The 16,445-nt window shown below is 44.1% G+C and overlaps 1 protein-coding gene across 1 annotated transcript in view; it reads left to right on the top strand.

Moving 5' to 3' along the window:
- slit3 (slit homolog 3 (Drosophila)) overlaps positions 1 to 16,445 on the top strand; it is a 242,144-nt gene that overhangs the window by 138,886 nt on the left and 86,813 nt on the right. Inside the window, exon 6 of the mRNA XM_070962829.1 lies at positions 5,544 to 5,615. Within this exon, the coding sequence (XP_070818930.1) occupies positions 5,544 to 5,615 (72 nt within the window). The remainder of the gene's footprint in view (positions 1 to 5,543; positions 5,616 to 16,445) is intronic.

Here is a 16,445-nt window from a genome sequence, read left to right as displayed (position 1 = left end):
AACCCTCAGTCAGACGCACGCAGTAGCAGCCATTGCAGATGTCCATCCACCCCCGCATCAGTCCCTCATCAGCAGCACGGTGGGTTTTCCCAACAGCGAACCAGCATTGATTGTCGTACATATGCGAACACGGTTGTGTTATAATGTTATTTTTAGTTATTAAGAGGAGACGGGGGGGGGGGGGAGTCCTGTAATCATTCCTCTCACATTCCCACCACATCCATCCTTAATCCACTCACATACCACTCGTCCCTCACTCCTCCTGTGATCTTCAGTCTTACTTTTTCTTTCCATCTGTATATTTTTTATCTCAAGTCCTCTCTCAATTGGACCACCATTTTTTTTATTTCTTTCATTTTTCCACTCTTTAAATTTATCAGCCTCTTGTATGTCTTCTGTCTTTCCTCAGTCCTTCCCTGTATTCTTTCCCCTGTACCTTTTCCTTGAATACTTCCACCGGCACTGCAGACCTCTTTTGTCCCCTGCTGTTCCTTTTGCCATTGTCACACCATCCTTTTCTTCAGTCTCTCTCTTTTCTCTTCCAATGCATTCACTCCAGTGCCTTTTTTTGTTCACATGGTCGAGAAAAACTGTCAGAAAGTGGGGGGGCGGTAGAGAGATCTTAGCAACATGACCCGAGTCAAAGGTCATGCATACGCAGCAGCGATTAATATTTCCTCCCAAGAAGACAGACAGTAAATGTCCAGACGTATGTTTACATTAACAAAGCCCTCTAGCTCTGACGAGGAGGGAAGGGAAGAGCTCGGAGTCAGTGTTGGTTTCTTATAACCGTGACTGCGATCATTCCCTAACAGGAGCTAGATATTTGTTAATTTGCTCATAACAGTGAAGCTCTCCTCCTCCGTTTTTGTGCCTAAATCTAACCAATCTTTAACCACAGCGGTGCCACATTATAAAATATATAAAACAAAAGTTACAATATAAATACAGTTTTGGAAGTGACAGAAAAATGATGTCGCCCTACGGATAATGCAGACTTTTGTTGCATTGACTTTGTTTTCTTTAGGTAGATTCGCTTCTATCGTCTGTGTTGAGCGGATACTGTAGATCTGAGAGATCTGAGAAGCAGTGATATAGTAAAAAGAGACAGAGCACGTCATTATTTAGTCTATGTGTCTCCATCACTGTTCATTTCTTTATCAACAAAAATGGTCCGCGTCAGCCTAGTGGGAAACCGGTTTTGTAATTTCCAGTCCAAAATTGTGCTGTTTGTATTGATTTTCAAATTTTCTAAATCATTATTTGTTGATATGTATTAGATGGAAACCCAGCTAGTGTGTCCTCCTTCACTTCCTCTGTCCCTCCATTAATTACTCAGTCAGTAGTGGTTGCTCACTGATGGATTCATGGAGTGGCAGGGTTGGTGTGTGTGTGTGTGTGTGTGTGTGTGTGTGTGTGTGTGTGTGTGTTTATGCGTGTGTGTGCTCCCCTCTGTTCCAGATGGTAGCAGAGGGAAGCATTGAATCAGTCTGCCAATAGGCCTTATGATAGACATGATTAAACACACTAACTAATTATATGGAAGGAAATGAAATTCCGGACCCCCGTTCAAGCCCCTGTAACAAACCTCTGTGATCTGAACACATAAAAGCACACACACACAAGCAAGGACTATGAATGCGACACGATGGTGCAAATATAGAGAGCGCACACACTCACGCAGACACACAAAGGACACCCTCATCCCAGATTGATACCAATCATGTCACTGCTAATCAGGGTGCTTGGTGAACAGAGCTGTCAGAGGAATCCAATCATATCACAGATGATGGAATCGTTTACTGTGGATGAGGATGGAAGATGAAGTACATGGCCGCCAATATGAATCCAACAGTTATTCTCAATTGTCGGAAAATTACAGATGTAAGGTGTCTGGAGGATAGAGGTAATGTGTCCTCAGAATCATCAAAAACACAACGCTGTAGAGTTACGTACAGTTTAAGAGCTGTCATCGCTTGTCTCACAGTCCTTGTCAGGTCTGCACCCTCGCATCAAGAAGTGTCGCTGGTGGCGTGGTGGCGGGCTTCAACTTTCAATTTTTAAGTTCTCACTAAACACCTGTACAACCGTTACAGACACGATGCATGTGAGAATTTTCAGATCTTTGGCTAAAGGTTAGGTTAAATTTCAGGCACTCCTTTGTTCGGGGAGGCTCATGTTTTAGGGACACCAACATATCAATGGAAAGCTGTTTCTACCTTTGGGTCAGGGTTCATTTCACGGTTATGCCAAATACAGGTAAGCTACGGTTAAAGTTAATGAACTGTAACACTAGTTTAAGATTAGGCAAAGATCGTGAAGAGTACTCGCAGTACAGGATGAAAGTTGTGTGCCACCACCCCGACCTCCGCACCCTGACCGTCTGCCTCAGGAAAGGACTCACTACTTCCTGTATTGGCACTGAACGTCAGTATTGAACGTTGTGATTTCATTATTAAGCTTAACCTTAATACTTCATATTCAGTGTTAGACAAAGAGCAGTACTGAAAATATATAATGGCTTTAATAGCTACAGTCAACACTGGCAGTGCCAAGCATCTCCATATGGCTGATCATGTCCATATGGCTGTGTGCCACTTCATCTTCCTAAAAAAAAAAAAAAAGAAAACATGCCTTTTAATTACATAAAACACAAACATGGCACAGCCATATGTTGGTATGATCCTCAGACTCACTAAAGTCTTGTCATTTAACAGATGCTCACACTCACAGCTTCTCTTCTTCCAACAAGTAGCCAGAGAAGAAAAAAGCAATCTGATTCAAAGCCTGCTTTTAGACGATTCAGACGATTCTTCAAACTGTTAGAAGAAGGAACACTTGTTTAGTGCTCCACATTGATGATCCGAACAGTCTTTACCAATCATGCTCAATTAATCAAATGTAAAACATCAAGGCTGTTCTTATCCCAAAATCACCTCCAAAATATAATTGCATTGCATCAAAGCAGATCAAAACATCTCATCAGTCTCTGGAAGTCTTCAGAGGACTGAAGATAATTATGTTGAGAGCCAAACCTGGCCTGTGGGCACGGAGTTGTTTGGTATTTACTATCTTGAGTCCAAACTGAACTCACGCCAACCATTAACTGCCAGCAGTTGGTCAATATCAGGTGGAAATACATGAAAAATGAGCTTGCTGTGTCGCACCATGACTATGACTCTCCAGGAAGTTTCAAAATAAGAGTATACTGATCAAACAAAAGCAATGACAGTATTTTGGTCTTGTGTCGCAGCTTTTTCAAGTTTAGTAGATACTATTTTGTTTGGTTTACAAACTCTTGTGGTCAGGCTAGTTAGAGGAGGATCTAGTCAACGGGTTAGAGGGACACTGCAGTAGTCTTTCTTTGACTTGCTGCTTTTTGGAGTGTATGTACATATTGAGGTGCACTTGTGGTGTACTATAGTAAATACATTTTTCAGATACTCTGAGGACTCTGAGGAGATATTACTCCAGTTCTTCCCACACGCTGACACAAACATGCACATATAAAACCAAACCAAAGAATATGCTGCTCCTGAAGCCCTGATGTCGTTTCTGTGGACCTACAGAGGCAATGCAGCTCCTGGTTAGGGAACCACCATCCTCGGGGTTAAACGCTGACATGACTGATATAACAGGTGCAGTGTGCCGAGCAGACACCGGGGCTGTGTATAGAAGAAGAAAAGGAGATTTAAAAGGTTGATAAAAGAAAACAGGGACAAGAAATGGATTAGCAATGGACAGATGGAGTGTGTGAAGAGAAAAGGTGAAGGGGAATCAGAGATGAGAGGAGACGAGAGGGCACTGGAGGGAGAAAAAAATGGATTATGAATGGAGAGGGGGAGAAAACATGAAAAATGGAGGAGATGGATGCTCGGAAATGAGGAGAAAAAAGAAAAAAGTCAAAGGAAAAAGGGATTAGGGATGGAGGGATCTAGTGGAAGAGAGATGAGATGGTGAAGGGGACAAGGAGAAGAAGATTAAGGTGGAGTGATATGCTTTTATCTTCTAGTGTCAGGAGAGCAGACAGTAACTAGCCATGCTGCGTGTGTGTGTGTGTGTGTGTGTGTGTGTGTGTGTGTGTGTGTGTGTGTGTGTGTGTGTGTGTGTGTGTGTGTGTGTGTGTGTGTGTGTGTGTGTGTGTGTGTGTGTGTGTGTGTGTGTGTGTGTCCATGAGGGTATTTGTGTTTGTGGACCTTTATGATTACTTGTGTTTTCCTGCATGTGTGTTTCTCTACGTGTGTGTATTTGAGTGTTTTCTGCTTGTGTTTGGTTACATCTTTCCCTCCACAGGTGTGTCCACCTGTCTGTGTGTGTCTAAACGCCAATCATCCTTCTTGGTTAAGTTAAAAAAAAAAGAAAAAAAAAAAAAGATGATACTCCTGAATGTCTGCCCTTTGTATCTTTCCATCTGCAATCCATCCATCTGAAGAGGAGGAGAGGGGGAGGAGAGACAGGATGGATGGATTGGAGGAAGGGAAGGAAGGACGGAGGGAGTGAGTGAGTGAGTGGAGGTTCCGGGGTTGTTGGGTTCATGGATGGAGGGATGGTTGGTGGTGGGGAGGCGGGGGGTGAATACCTAGAGCCGAGCAAATTAAAGTAAAAGCAAAGGATAGATGACGGTGGGGTACAAGGTGTATCTGGGAGTCCGGTGAATGAGGCGCTGAGTGAGCCAGGGAGGAGGGGTACAGAAGAGGAGTAGGGGGGTAGAGAGAAAGAGAGAGGAACGAAGGAGAATGGGAAAGAGAGGCAGAGTCGTGACTGTTGGTTGATTTACGGAGGCTTTCCTTTTAATGAAATTGTTTCAGTGACAGAGCCGGTAAAAGGCCCTTAATGGATTGGCTGGCCTAATGTAATGAAATTACTCCCTCTTTCACTACAGAGAGAAAAAAAAAAGAATAAAAGAGGACATGGGGAGGAGGGGAAAGGAGGAGGAGGAGGAAGAGGAGGAGGGTGGAAGAGGAGAAAATGCAATTAATATTTACAGAACAGACAAGCAGGGTGGGCTTTAGTAGCTATGGCTCGCTCGCTCTCTTCTTCTCTGTGTCTAGCTCTCTCGTCCCTCTCTCTCCCGGTGGCCAGTGTGCGCCGGGCATGCAGCAGGGGAGGGAGGTGATAGGCTGACGCCAGGCAGGCCACTTCAGCGCACTGGTCTCCTCTCTCGCACTCTCCTTTTCCTCTCCTCCTCTCCTCAGGGCTGGCCATATCAGCGCCGAGGTGAGAGACTTAACCTTAGCTTATGTGCTATCGTCTGGACCGGGTATCCCTAGAGTGTGTGTGTGTGTGTGTGTGTGTGTGTGTGTATGTGTGTGTGAGTGTGTCTGGGAGTTAACGTCAGTGTCTCATATCTGCTACCTTAAGCCCACTTACTGGGGTATCACCTCACACACACCCACACATGCACACACTCATTCACGGAACCTGTCTTCTGTTAGTCCCTCCCCCAGCTGAGCGGATCTTGCATACTTGCGCCTGACTCTCTCCCATCTCTCTCTCTCATCTGTGTGTGCGTGTGTGTGCGTATGTGTGTGCGCTCGGTGCAGGCAACTGGACAGCAACCACATCAGCTGCATCGAAGATGGAGCTTTCCGAGCACTGCGCGATCTGGAGATTCTGTAAGTAGAGAAAAAACCCCGGTCCTCTCACTCCGGCTCCTCCATCTCTCTCCTCCTCCTCCTCCTCCTCCTCCTCCTCCTGCTCCCATCCCCTCTTCTCTCCTCTCTGCTTTCTCATGTGTTGCCTGTGAAGCAGGGACCTGTCCTGTGTTCGCCTCCTCTCGGTATCAGCTTTTTCAGTTTCTTCCACCTTTCATGCATCTGTTTCCTTTCATGTAAAAATTCCCTCCTTCCTCTCCTCCCTTACTTGTATGTCATCCCTCCTTCTCTCCCCTTCATCTACTTTTCTACCTTGTCTCTTTATGCACATCTGCTGTGTGTCTTCAACATAGAAGCAGTTTTAACTTCAAGATGCTTTTGTTGAGAAAATGTCTCCTGTCTGTGTGTGTGTGTGTGTGTGTGTGTGTGTGTGTGTGTGTGTGTGTGTGTGTCAGCTGAGGTGCTTGTGTGCTTTGCTTGGAAGGATGAAGTGTACCTGTTCATTCACCGGCAAATGTCTTGTCCTTGACTCGCAATACACCGATACACAGACACAGAAGCACAAAGAGTGAGGACAACAGTGTGGCAGCCACCTGCGCTCCCTCTGCACCATGTGTGTTAGTGCATGTGGGTGATTCCCTCAGCGTATGGGAATATGTTGATGCTCTCGGGTGTTTGCCTCCAGCTGTGTATGGGATTGAGCGCGTGTGTGTGCGTGTGAGTGCGTGCGTAAGTTTGTGCGTCTCATCTGTCCACATTTCTCGAGCTGCTCATTTGTCACTCCGCTCAGAGGTGTGACTGGCGACTGTGCAATTCGAGGCTGCGTTGGGAAACGTGTCGACTTTGTGAACACTTGAATGTGTGTGCGGGCACGCATCATTGTACAGGAATATGTGTGTATGTGTCCATGGTGTGCATTTGTTCTCACAAAGAGCCAGATGTTGTGCTTTGTTGTGTGTTGCACCTATTTTTATGCTAAAATATGTATGAAGGTTATCGTATCTTGTCTTAGTTTCATGAAAGGCTGAGCTGGAAAAAGTTAACAAATAGAGATCCTTTGTTTGGATGGAACGAGCATCGATTCATTTGTCTGCAGGGCTGTTGGCAGTGCATTCATATTCTGCTGTATGGAGCTGAGAAGTGAAAAGGTTAGTGGTATTGTTGCTGAATATGTTTATTGGAGGGTAAAACTGTATTGCAAATAAGGCAGGGACAAAGAGAAAGAGCGAGACAAACACATCGACAGGCAGAGGTGATGAAACGAGACAATGAGACAGCAGAGGGGAAGACAAGATGGTTGGAAAGAACAGAAAAAGAAGGCTGACAGCACCGTCCCAACCTCTAGTCTGTCCGTCCCTGGTCTCATAGCACAGGGCTAAATGCTAGTTGATCATTAAGTGGACATGTTTGAGGTCCACAGGGAGACAAGAACAGCCTCATAGTACAAATAATACAGGGCTGAAGCTGATATTTGAACAGGAACAGGAAGTTGTTGATTCGGATGGTTTTGAACACATTGTTTAGTCAAGGCCAGGACACTAATTGGCTTCTTCTGGAAAAATCTGTCTCATTATCACATAAAGATCTACTGTACCAAACAACAGTGCGTGAGACAGACTAATAAAACCAGAGAGCAGTATGTAAACTGCTTGGTCCGTGCTAAGGACATGAAACGAACCAGAGCTGCAGTTTATGAGAAATCTGTCAAAAATCTGTTGGGTACACTCACCAGATTTATGTAAAATGACAAAAGCAAAAACAAATTGCTCATTGGTTTCTCATTGAACCATCGACTGAACAATGTACAGTTTCATTTCTCCTGAAATCACTCATATTTAAGAATATGATGGGATGAATGTAGAGCTGAAAAGCATTTTTATCATAATATTATAAGGGAGAAAGGACCCAGATATTTGTCATGTGAAAGCTCAGTGAGGTTCCCAACAGTATCAGGCACATCTTGGTGAGTATGCTGCTGGTGTAGGTGTGATTGTTCTTGGTGCAGTCTGGTGCTGCCTAATGTGTTCACATGAATGATTAAAGGGAGCAGAGGATACAGCGGGAAATGGTTCAGCACGTGGCAGCTTGCACTGTGGACCACATTCAGCCCAGACTAAAACGTCCTCACGGCTCCTACTCTTCGTCAGATAAATGTACGTGTGTGCTTTAAATGCTGTGAGGAAATCAAAGCATTTTATGTCTGTTCTGTGTTAATATCAGCTCGGGTTTGTTTGAAATGCTGCAAAAAAAACCACTCATTTTGTCGTCTTTGATTCATCCCGTGGTGATTCCCTTTCTTGGTTTTATTTCCCTTTAGCAAAGTTAGCTGTTTTGATTCCCCTGCCGCACTTTTTGCTCAGCGTACAATGGAAGTGATAGGGGGCAGATAGAGGGGGATCAGCAGTGCGAGATACAACATATTAGCAATTCATAAGACTCTGACAGCTGAGTACTCGGCAGGATTTACAATTCACTGTAAATACGCAGCCGTTCCCATTCACAGCAGACAGCATGACAGCACACAGTATATTCACTGAATGTGACGTTTTAATAAAGGCAGGTGTGTGTGTGTGTGTGTCTGTTTGTGTGTGTGTGTTGGTGCAAGTATTTGTGCACATGTGCAAAGGGCATGAATGACAGTAAGCAATTCTGCCGCTGGACTGATCTTCATTTCAAGCATCTTAACACACAAACACACACAAATGCACTTGCACACAGATGTATGCGTATTCTTGCATATGCATTCACACACACACACACACACACACCCACACACACACACACTCACACCCACACACACTCACATCCACAGGCGCAGCTCCATCTGTTCAGTTCCTGGGGTTGATTTCGTGACCGCAGTACAAAATGGGGTGATAGAGATAACAGTGATTGGAGGTCATGTGACTGCACCATCAGGTAGGTGTGTATTTCTGTCTTTGTGTGCACACCTGGCCACACAAACTGTTGAACATGTGTGTGTATGTGCTGGTGAGCGTTGTCTTGTGCTTCTATGTGTCGACCGTCGCTTCATCAAAGCTTCAGATTGAGTTGAGGTGAAGGTTAGTTTATGAAGGTTAGTTGATGAATCCATCAGTGGATCCATAGTTAGGTCCATTATCAAGCAGTAATGCAGAGGATTCGCTGGTTTCAGCCTGAGGATCTGCTGCTTTTCTCTGCTTATATGTCTGGTCCAACAAAACAACATGATTGAAGATCTCACTCTGGCCCCTTGGAAATCATAATTTGAAATTTTCAGACATTTTATTGGAGAGTAATCTGCAAATTGAAAGAATAATTCAGAGTTATGGTTGAAGCCTTAGTCTGGGTAACATCTGGGATTGAGTGTAGAGTTGTGATGGAGGTTAGGTTACACGACAGGATGTGTCACGCCTGTGCGGGTCCTCACAAGCATAAGAATCCAAATTTACTGTGGCTGGACATGCATGTGTCAGCGTGCGTGTGTCTGCGAAAATCTTTGCATGTTTTCCTGCGTCTATGTCTGCGTGGTCTGGTGCCTGTTATTTGTGTGCATTTTTTGGTCAAAAGTGACGAGCTGACGCATGTTGTCACTCCAGAAGATGTCTTTCTGCGTGCATGTACGTGTGTGTGTTGTGTGTATGGGTGTACTATTCTATATTTCAACATATCTGCATCAACATTAGCTAATTTCACAAGTATTGTATAAGAGACTGTATGAGGTCTGACAGGCAAATGGACAAATGGGTGTGTGTGTGTGTGTGTGTGTGTGTGTGTGTGTGTGTGTGTGTGTGTGTGTGTGTGTGTGTGTGTGTGTGTGTGTGCGTGCGTGCGTGCACCACTAACGAATCTCCACACTAATTAATCTAGTCATTTTTAATTAGCCGCTGTTTCTTGGTGGACTGGGCTTTATCTGAGCTGCTTAATATGTTTCACAGGACCGGCGTTGACGAGTCAGAGGCTGAATATTTGGGCGTCGGGCTCATTTTGAAAATGCTAAATGGATTTTAGTTCGTTAGTTTCATTAATCTTGTTATAATTGTTCTCTCGAAGTATAGGGGAGTAATGGGATGTTTTTGTTTTTCATTAAATCAGACAAGATGTTGAAATTATGAGACATTTGAAAGAATTAGATTTGTAAAATAGCAACAAAATGCAAAAAAAAGCCAATTATATAAATGACGTAATCATTTATCTGAACTGAGTTGAACTCATTTATTACGAGAAAATAATACAATTTTAAAAATGAAAATGCATTATTGAATTGCTGCATTTTCAGTTGTTTTGATACTTTCATTTTTCGTAAACCAAAATCAGAATGCAGCTACTTCTCCTTCACGTTGAGGACACAGTGTCCTGCAGTTGCTTTACGATGCACACAGCTCTGTCACACGTCTGCACGTCCTAAAGGGTCACCGAGCGATGTGAAGCACGAAACATGCAGTGAATAAGCTGGCCGACGGTCTTTAACTGATTCACGGATGCTGGTCCAAAGAGCTGAAATCTGTTTTCTAAGAGATGAACGGTGTCCATGAAGTTTGGGGGAGTTTTGCTTCCTGAAGAGGTTAAGGAAGAAAGACGGATATGACTAAAGACACTTTTACATTCACCATTTCCTTTGATATCCACCCCCTTTACTCATATATCCTTAGATAGTCTCCCTCACTTCCTCCTCCCTCTACTCTCTCTTTCGTGGCTGCCAGCATAAAAGTGGAGGATCGGTGTTGTAAAAGCAAGGCAGTGCTGGGCTATGATTTATTTAGACCCAAAAGGACTGCGGTTACCAGGCTTTCCTCTTTTTTTTGTTGCCAGGAGAGGGAAGAGACAAGAGAGATTTTGGGAGTGGAGGGTGTTCACAAAATGGAAAAGGGAAGAAGGAGGGATCTGAAGGAAGGAGTGTGGTGTCGGTGTTGTAAAAGCCGCCAGTTTCCTGGACATCATTTATTAATCTGGTGTTGGACCTGAGGAGAAGGGGGGGGCAGCCGAAACAGAGAAGGAGGGGGAAATCCAGAGAGGAGAGACAGAGGGAGGCAGATGATTTGGTGAGATAGGTGAGGAAAGGAAAGAGGAAGGAGATGGAGGGAAGGAGAGAGCTACCAAAGAGACAGACAGATACACAAAACAGATACAAGATCAGACAAATCCAAAGTATACGACCGGATTGGACAAAAAGATGCAGATGAAAAACAAGACGAGAGAGGGGAAAGACATGTAGGACACAAAGGTGAAGAAGACATCAGAGAGATGAAATAGGAGACAGAAAACAAGGAAGAAACACTGATGTGACGCTAGCTGGAAAAAAAAACAACAAAGACTGGAGATAGAAAATAGATTGAAAGGATCAGAGGGAGAAGAGCAGGGAGGCATTAATTATTGATGGAACAAATGTCTGACTGACTGACTCAATTTGGCCCTTTGTTGTTTCCAGACCACCAAGGCTGTCAGATAGACTCAGAACAGCGTTTCTCAACAGAAGGGCGGAGACCCCGACAGGGTCACTGGTGTGCTGATTTTCCGGATCTTTAAGTTTTATCTGCCTGAGTCGAAATGTAAATACGAGCTCGAAAAGCAGAGTTTGTTCCATTAAACTGATATTTGACTGAAGTGCTCAGAGCTTCTGTTCTCATTCTTAATGCTGCAATTAGAGAAAACGAGACATTTACGATCAGTGGATTCTGAAAGTACATTTCAAATATACTTTATGTGTTTTCATACCAACATTTCTAACCCCAGCAGATGGACAAACAAGCTGAACGTCAGTAATGTGTTTGTTTAACAGTCACCTGTCAGTCAAAAAGTCCTAACTGAAGCCTGCGTCTGACCTGTTCTAGCCGTTGCCACAGTGTGGCTTTGAGTCCAACTCGACCTGCAGGTCATCTCCTCTCCCTGCTTAATATCCGTCCAGTCATTTCCACCAGCCCGTAATGAAGATAAACTCCACGACTGCCACGGTGAAAAATTAAAGGAGGAAATTAGCATGCTCTGGTGGTTTTAGGTAAGCTTTCATGGCCTGAAGATTAGACGCGCGAGGCTGAGGCTGGGAAGTTGCCAGTCAATTTCTGGAAGTAACTTTTTGGCTTGTCCGCAAGGGCTTGTATACTGACGAAAAAATGACCCGCCTGGAGTCGCTTTTTGTGACAGAAATAATCAATCAACATTTTGGACTAAGTTGCTTCACCCCCGCCTGTTCTGCAGCATGTCTGCATTTTGATAGAAAGCAGAAAGTTTTGTTGGGAGGCGTAGAAACAGGTGGGCAGTGCGATTCTTCACACGGAAACATTGTGCTGGTCTGAAGTGTTTGCCTCACCGTGCACCATGCAGAGCAGGGATAAAGTCTGAGAACAGGGCAGGACCACAGACTTTATATCACTGTGGAGTTCAAATGTCACTGTTCTCAAACATGAACCACTGCAGCGGGCGCACTATATTGATTCAATGGTAGCAGACATTTGGCATTTGCTGTTGCCGGTGTCAATTCCAAAACATGTTGTGTAATTTAAACCCACACGCTGGACGGGGAAATGTAGAAACACTCTGATGCAGCGTCTCTTAACATCGAGCATCAACGGCGCAGAGATGGAGGCGGTGGATGGGCGTGTGGCGCGTTGACTTCAGTGCAGGAAAGCAGAACTTACATCTCATCACGCACCTGAAATCACTGCTAACAGTTAGCAGTCAAATCCCTCCAACAGCAACCAACAAGGACGTCGATACTGGACGATTCAATGAATATTTCATTAAAATTTTAAAAACTGTTTCTCTCTACAACATCCACACATGGCAGCTACAGTATAGTTAAAGATGGGGAAGGTCTAAATTATGGAAACTACACTTTGGTTCATATATAGTCAAGTTTAGGCGACTAGAGCGCCTGGTTAAGCTTAAGAAACTATTGTGAATATCCTGAAGAGATAAATAAAACTAAACTGAAACAACATGACAGCTGAGAGCTCCTCTTGTACAGCGAACAGAGCCTTTTAAAAACAACAAATCAAGCTGCTAAACCCACTGTTATTCTTTGTTTCACCAGACCAGTCGATCCATTGACATTCCTCCGCCTGCGTTCTGTGATGCCCTGCCAGGAATTAGTAGCATTGATTACGTTATATGAAAACAGCTGTCGTTTCAGAGGTGTCTGCTCTGGTTTGGTGACGGCACGCTGAAGTGCCAAAACCGGTGTCCTTTAAAGATCAAAACGCCCTGAAATCTTCTCTGTGTTGCCGTCTTTCGCTTAAAAATCACGAGCAGAGTGCGAGCCGGGGTGGCCTTATCATATTTGTCATTAAACACCTATCAGAATCAATTAGAGCCGCACAATAATTCTAAACAAGTGATTTTCCTAATGGTGAATGTTATTGATGCATGACAGCGAGTGCTCATTGTTAACTTTAGACAAAAAGATTAATCTTAATTAGTCGACAGCCCTTTTCATCTCAGTATAGGCTTTTGATTGCTGTAGATCAGCACAGCTGAAGTCTATAGACACATTTTGTAATGTGGAACTTCCTCTGATTATCTGCAGATGATTGAAAGCAATAAAAACAGAGACTTTTTTTTCTGTATCCATTACAAAGGTCAGACTTGCCGAGAGATGCATGTCCTGAACAGTGTTTATCTAACAGGGGATTTGTTGGGGGACTTCCTATTGATGCATGATAGAAGAAAGAAGGCGCTTCCATTAGACGCGACCATTAAACTCAACAGCCCCACAGTCGTCTCTCCCCCCAATACTTTGATTCCACTTTTTTCTTTTTTTTCTTTTTAAAACCTTTGATGGTCGAAGCTGTATGTGCTCAAACTTGTAAGACCAATAAACACAGCAGAAGTGGAAATGTAATTATGTGATAAACACAGTCTTTATATTTGGCGGAGGAGCCGCTCGATCCACTTTGTCGGTTTGATTCCTGAGAATTCCTCGTCTTTGCAATCACGTCAGCGCAGATGGTAGGCATTCCTCCTGTAGCGACTAATGACTCTGTGTGCCAGCGTGTGTTTTTACTCAGCGAGAGCTAATTTAATGCTGAGAGCCAGCGCTGAACGCAGGCCAGCCCTCCTCTGCTGCACCCCCAAGCCTTCCCATATATTATTGTGTTCTTTGTATCGATGAGGAGTGCGGAGCTGCAGGAAAAGCTGCCCTTTTGTCCCCAAAATAGGAGGTGAGAATTGTGTTTCCCGCACTTTGTTTATGAACCGTTTAATTTAGCTTTGCTTGATTACAACTGTTTGTTGCTTCTTTAAGTACAGTAGCATCCATTGTTGCTCTGTGGCCTTTAGGACACCGACCTGTAGGGTAAATTCTGTAACCTTTAGCTTCTATTTCTACCCCCTGGATGCATTTGTCTGCACAGTTTGTCACTACTTTGCATTCACAAGGGCAAAGCAATCATTGCTAATGCCGTGCAATGTCTCAATCAATAATATATAATCTATTTTAAAACACTTCATAGCTAACGCCTGATTTGGAATTCCACTGTGTTTTAGCAAGTGTGTCTGCGTGTCTCTGAATGAGTTAATCCAGTTAGTGCATGTGTCTGCCAGGCCACATCAGAATAAATGATGGGTCCCTCTGTGATGATGAATGGTAATTTAGATTTAACATAACTGGACTAACGAGCGCGCTAATGACTCCAAAGCTAGCCTGGACAGCTCTCACTCGACGAGCTCTCGCCTTGCATCCCAATGAGCTGGGGAAAGGGCACCCATTTCCACACACACACACACACACACACACACACACACACACACACACACACACACACACACATACACACACACACAGAGGAAAAACAGGCAGAAGTGTTTTAATAAATGCACGCATACACAATCATAAATTCACAAATGGTTCTGTCAGGGAGGCGCACACGTACGCAGCCGCACACACACACACACACACACACGCTGAGGTGTGTGTTTGTGTGCACATGCGTTTATATTTCTAAGGACTCCATGAGTGGTGGAGAGCAGCGATGTCAGGCTAATATGAAGCTGATTAATTAATAATTATTCATCGGCCAGTTTTCAACCAGTTGAATTAGACGCAGTTTTCGTTCACTGATCTTTCGACTCGAGTTTTTTTTTTTCTCTGCTGACAACGAGGATTAATGAAAATAGATGATAAGTACTTGATCATTTTCAGATATAAATAGAATTAATCAGTTCCATTTTTCAAAGGGGTCTCTACCCCAGTCAGAAAATGTAAAGAAGGTGAGTTTTCAGTGAATCGTTTATCTTCAGATCTGAAGGCGGTTTATTTCTCAAGCTGATGGGAATGTATGTCCCACGTTTTACTGCAGAGTCACTGCCGAACTTTGCCTTTTCAAATGTGGCTTCTTTTCCACCATCAACTGTTTCCCGGGGCAGAAACATGTGCAGCGGCTTTACGTCGGCTGACCTCTGCTTCATCAGAGCCGCAGAGTCTTCTGCTGTTGAATGACATGTTCAAATATGGGATGTGACTTCATGATGCTCTTTGTGCATTACCAGAATGGATTTCTGAAGCCACTTGTTGTCTCCATCTATGTGCAGGCTCGATACCATCAATACCACCAGAAATCAGATAATCTGAACCCGTTTAATCCCTGAAAACTCAATATGTGTCCGTCAACATTTAGCTCCTATTGAAGTGTCCTTGAGCCAGAGCTCAATTCTTACCTGCTCACTAATTGGAGGAGTTTTATCATCTGTAATGGTTTTCAAAGGTGCACACAGCATCTCTTACAACATATTTAACTGTGTGAAGACTGTTGCTGTAGAAATACAGTAGCTGCATGCGAGTGGACTGAGATATTTTTGAGTGCACTTATCATAGAAAAAGAAACCGCAGACATATTTTGCAGATTCGTGATGGAAGTGCTTACAAGCATAAAAAAAGCAAACACGCTGTGGATAAAAGCAAAGGCTTTGCTAATAGCGTCGTCGGCATGTACAAATAAAGTTGAAAAGAAAGATGCAACACTGAGTCCGTAGCCCATTTGAATCCCTCCTGCAGGACAGCTTACCTTTCTGCTGACGCCACAGAAAAAATAACACGAGCGACAAGGAAGGGTTGAGCATGAAAGATGGCGAGAGCGCAGGAGAAGCAGGTCAGATGTCGTGAAATGATGTCCTCTGAACTGAAGTGAATTAAATTTTTCAGAAACTGAAACTGTGGACCAGGACAGACAGAAACCCAGGGTGTGACAAAGAGAGACAGATGGAGCTGGTTGGAGAAGAGAGAGGACTCACACTGCCATTACATGACATGCCCGCCTGCACACACACGCACACGCACACACGGAGACACACACACGTCGTGGGGTCTGAGAAGCACTCTAAAGAGCAGTGGAACAGCTGCATATTTTATGATCGCTTTTCTCCATGAAGCACAGCTTTCTGGATGAGGGTGTACCACTGAGAGAGGAGAGAGTGAGGAAAAGACAGAGTAAGAGAGACAGAGAGGAGTGAAGTGTGTGTGTGTGTGTGTGTGTGTGTGTGTGTGTGTGTGTGTGTGTGTGTGTGTGTGTAGCAGAGGGGTTTTGGCCAACCAACGACTGCCATAATTCATAAGGGGAGACAGACAGAGTTGCTCAGTGCACTGTAGCTCCACAAGGTGACTTTCACTCCGCCTGTAACTCTCTCTCTCTCTCTCTCTCTCTCTCTCTCTCTCTCTCTCTCTCTCTCTCTCTCTCTCTCTCTCTCTCTCTCTCTCTCTAACACACACACACTCAAAAACTTTTTTCTGTCCTCTCTCTCTTCTTCCCCTCTTGCCTTCCGACCTGTTTTTTCTGTCTTCTCAATCATTTTTCGCCTTCCTCTTTCCATCTGCTTCCTCTTTATCTTTTCTCATCCCCCTTTCGCTTTCATCCTCTCGTTGGCTTGTCCCGCCTCCTCTTCTCC

This window comes from Chaetodon trifascialis, chromosome 5 (assembly GCF_039877785.1).
Source record: "Chaetodon trifascialis isolate fChaTrf1 chromosome 5, fChaTrf1.hap1, whole genome shotgun sequence".
In the NCBI taxonomy this organism is placed as follows: domain Eukaryota; kingdom Metazoa; phylum Chordata; class Actinopteri; order Chaetodontiformes; family Chaetodontidae; genus Chaetodon; species Chaetodon trifascialis.
Note: the sequence above shows the minus strand (reverse complement) of the source record. Positions and strands in the feature narration are given on the sequence as shown.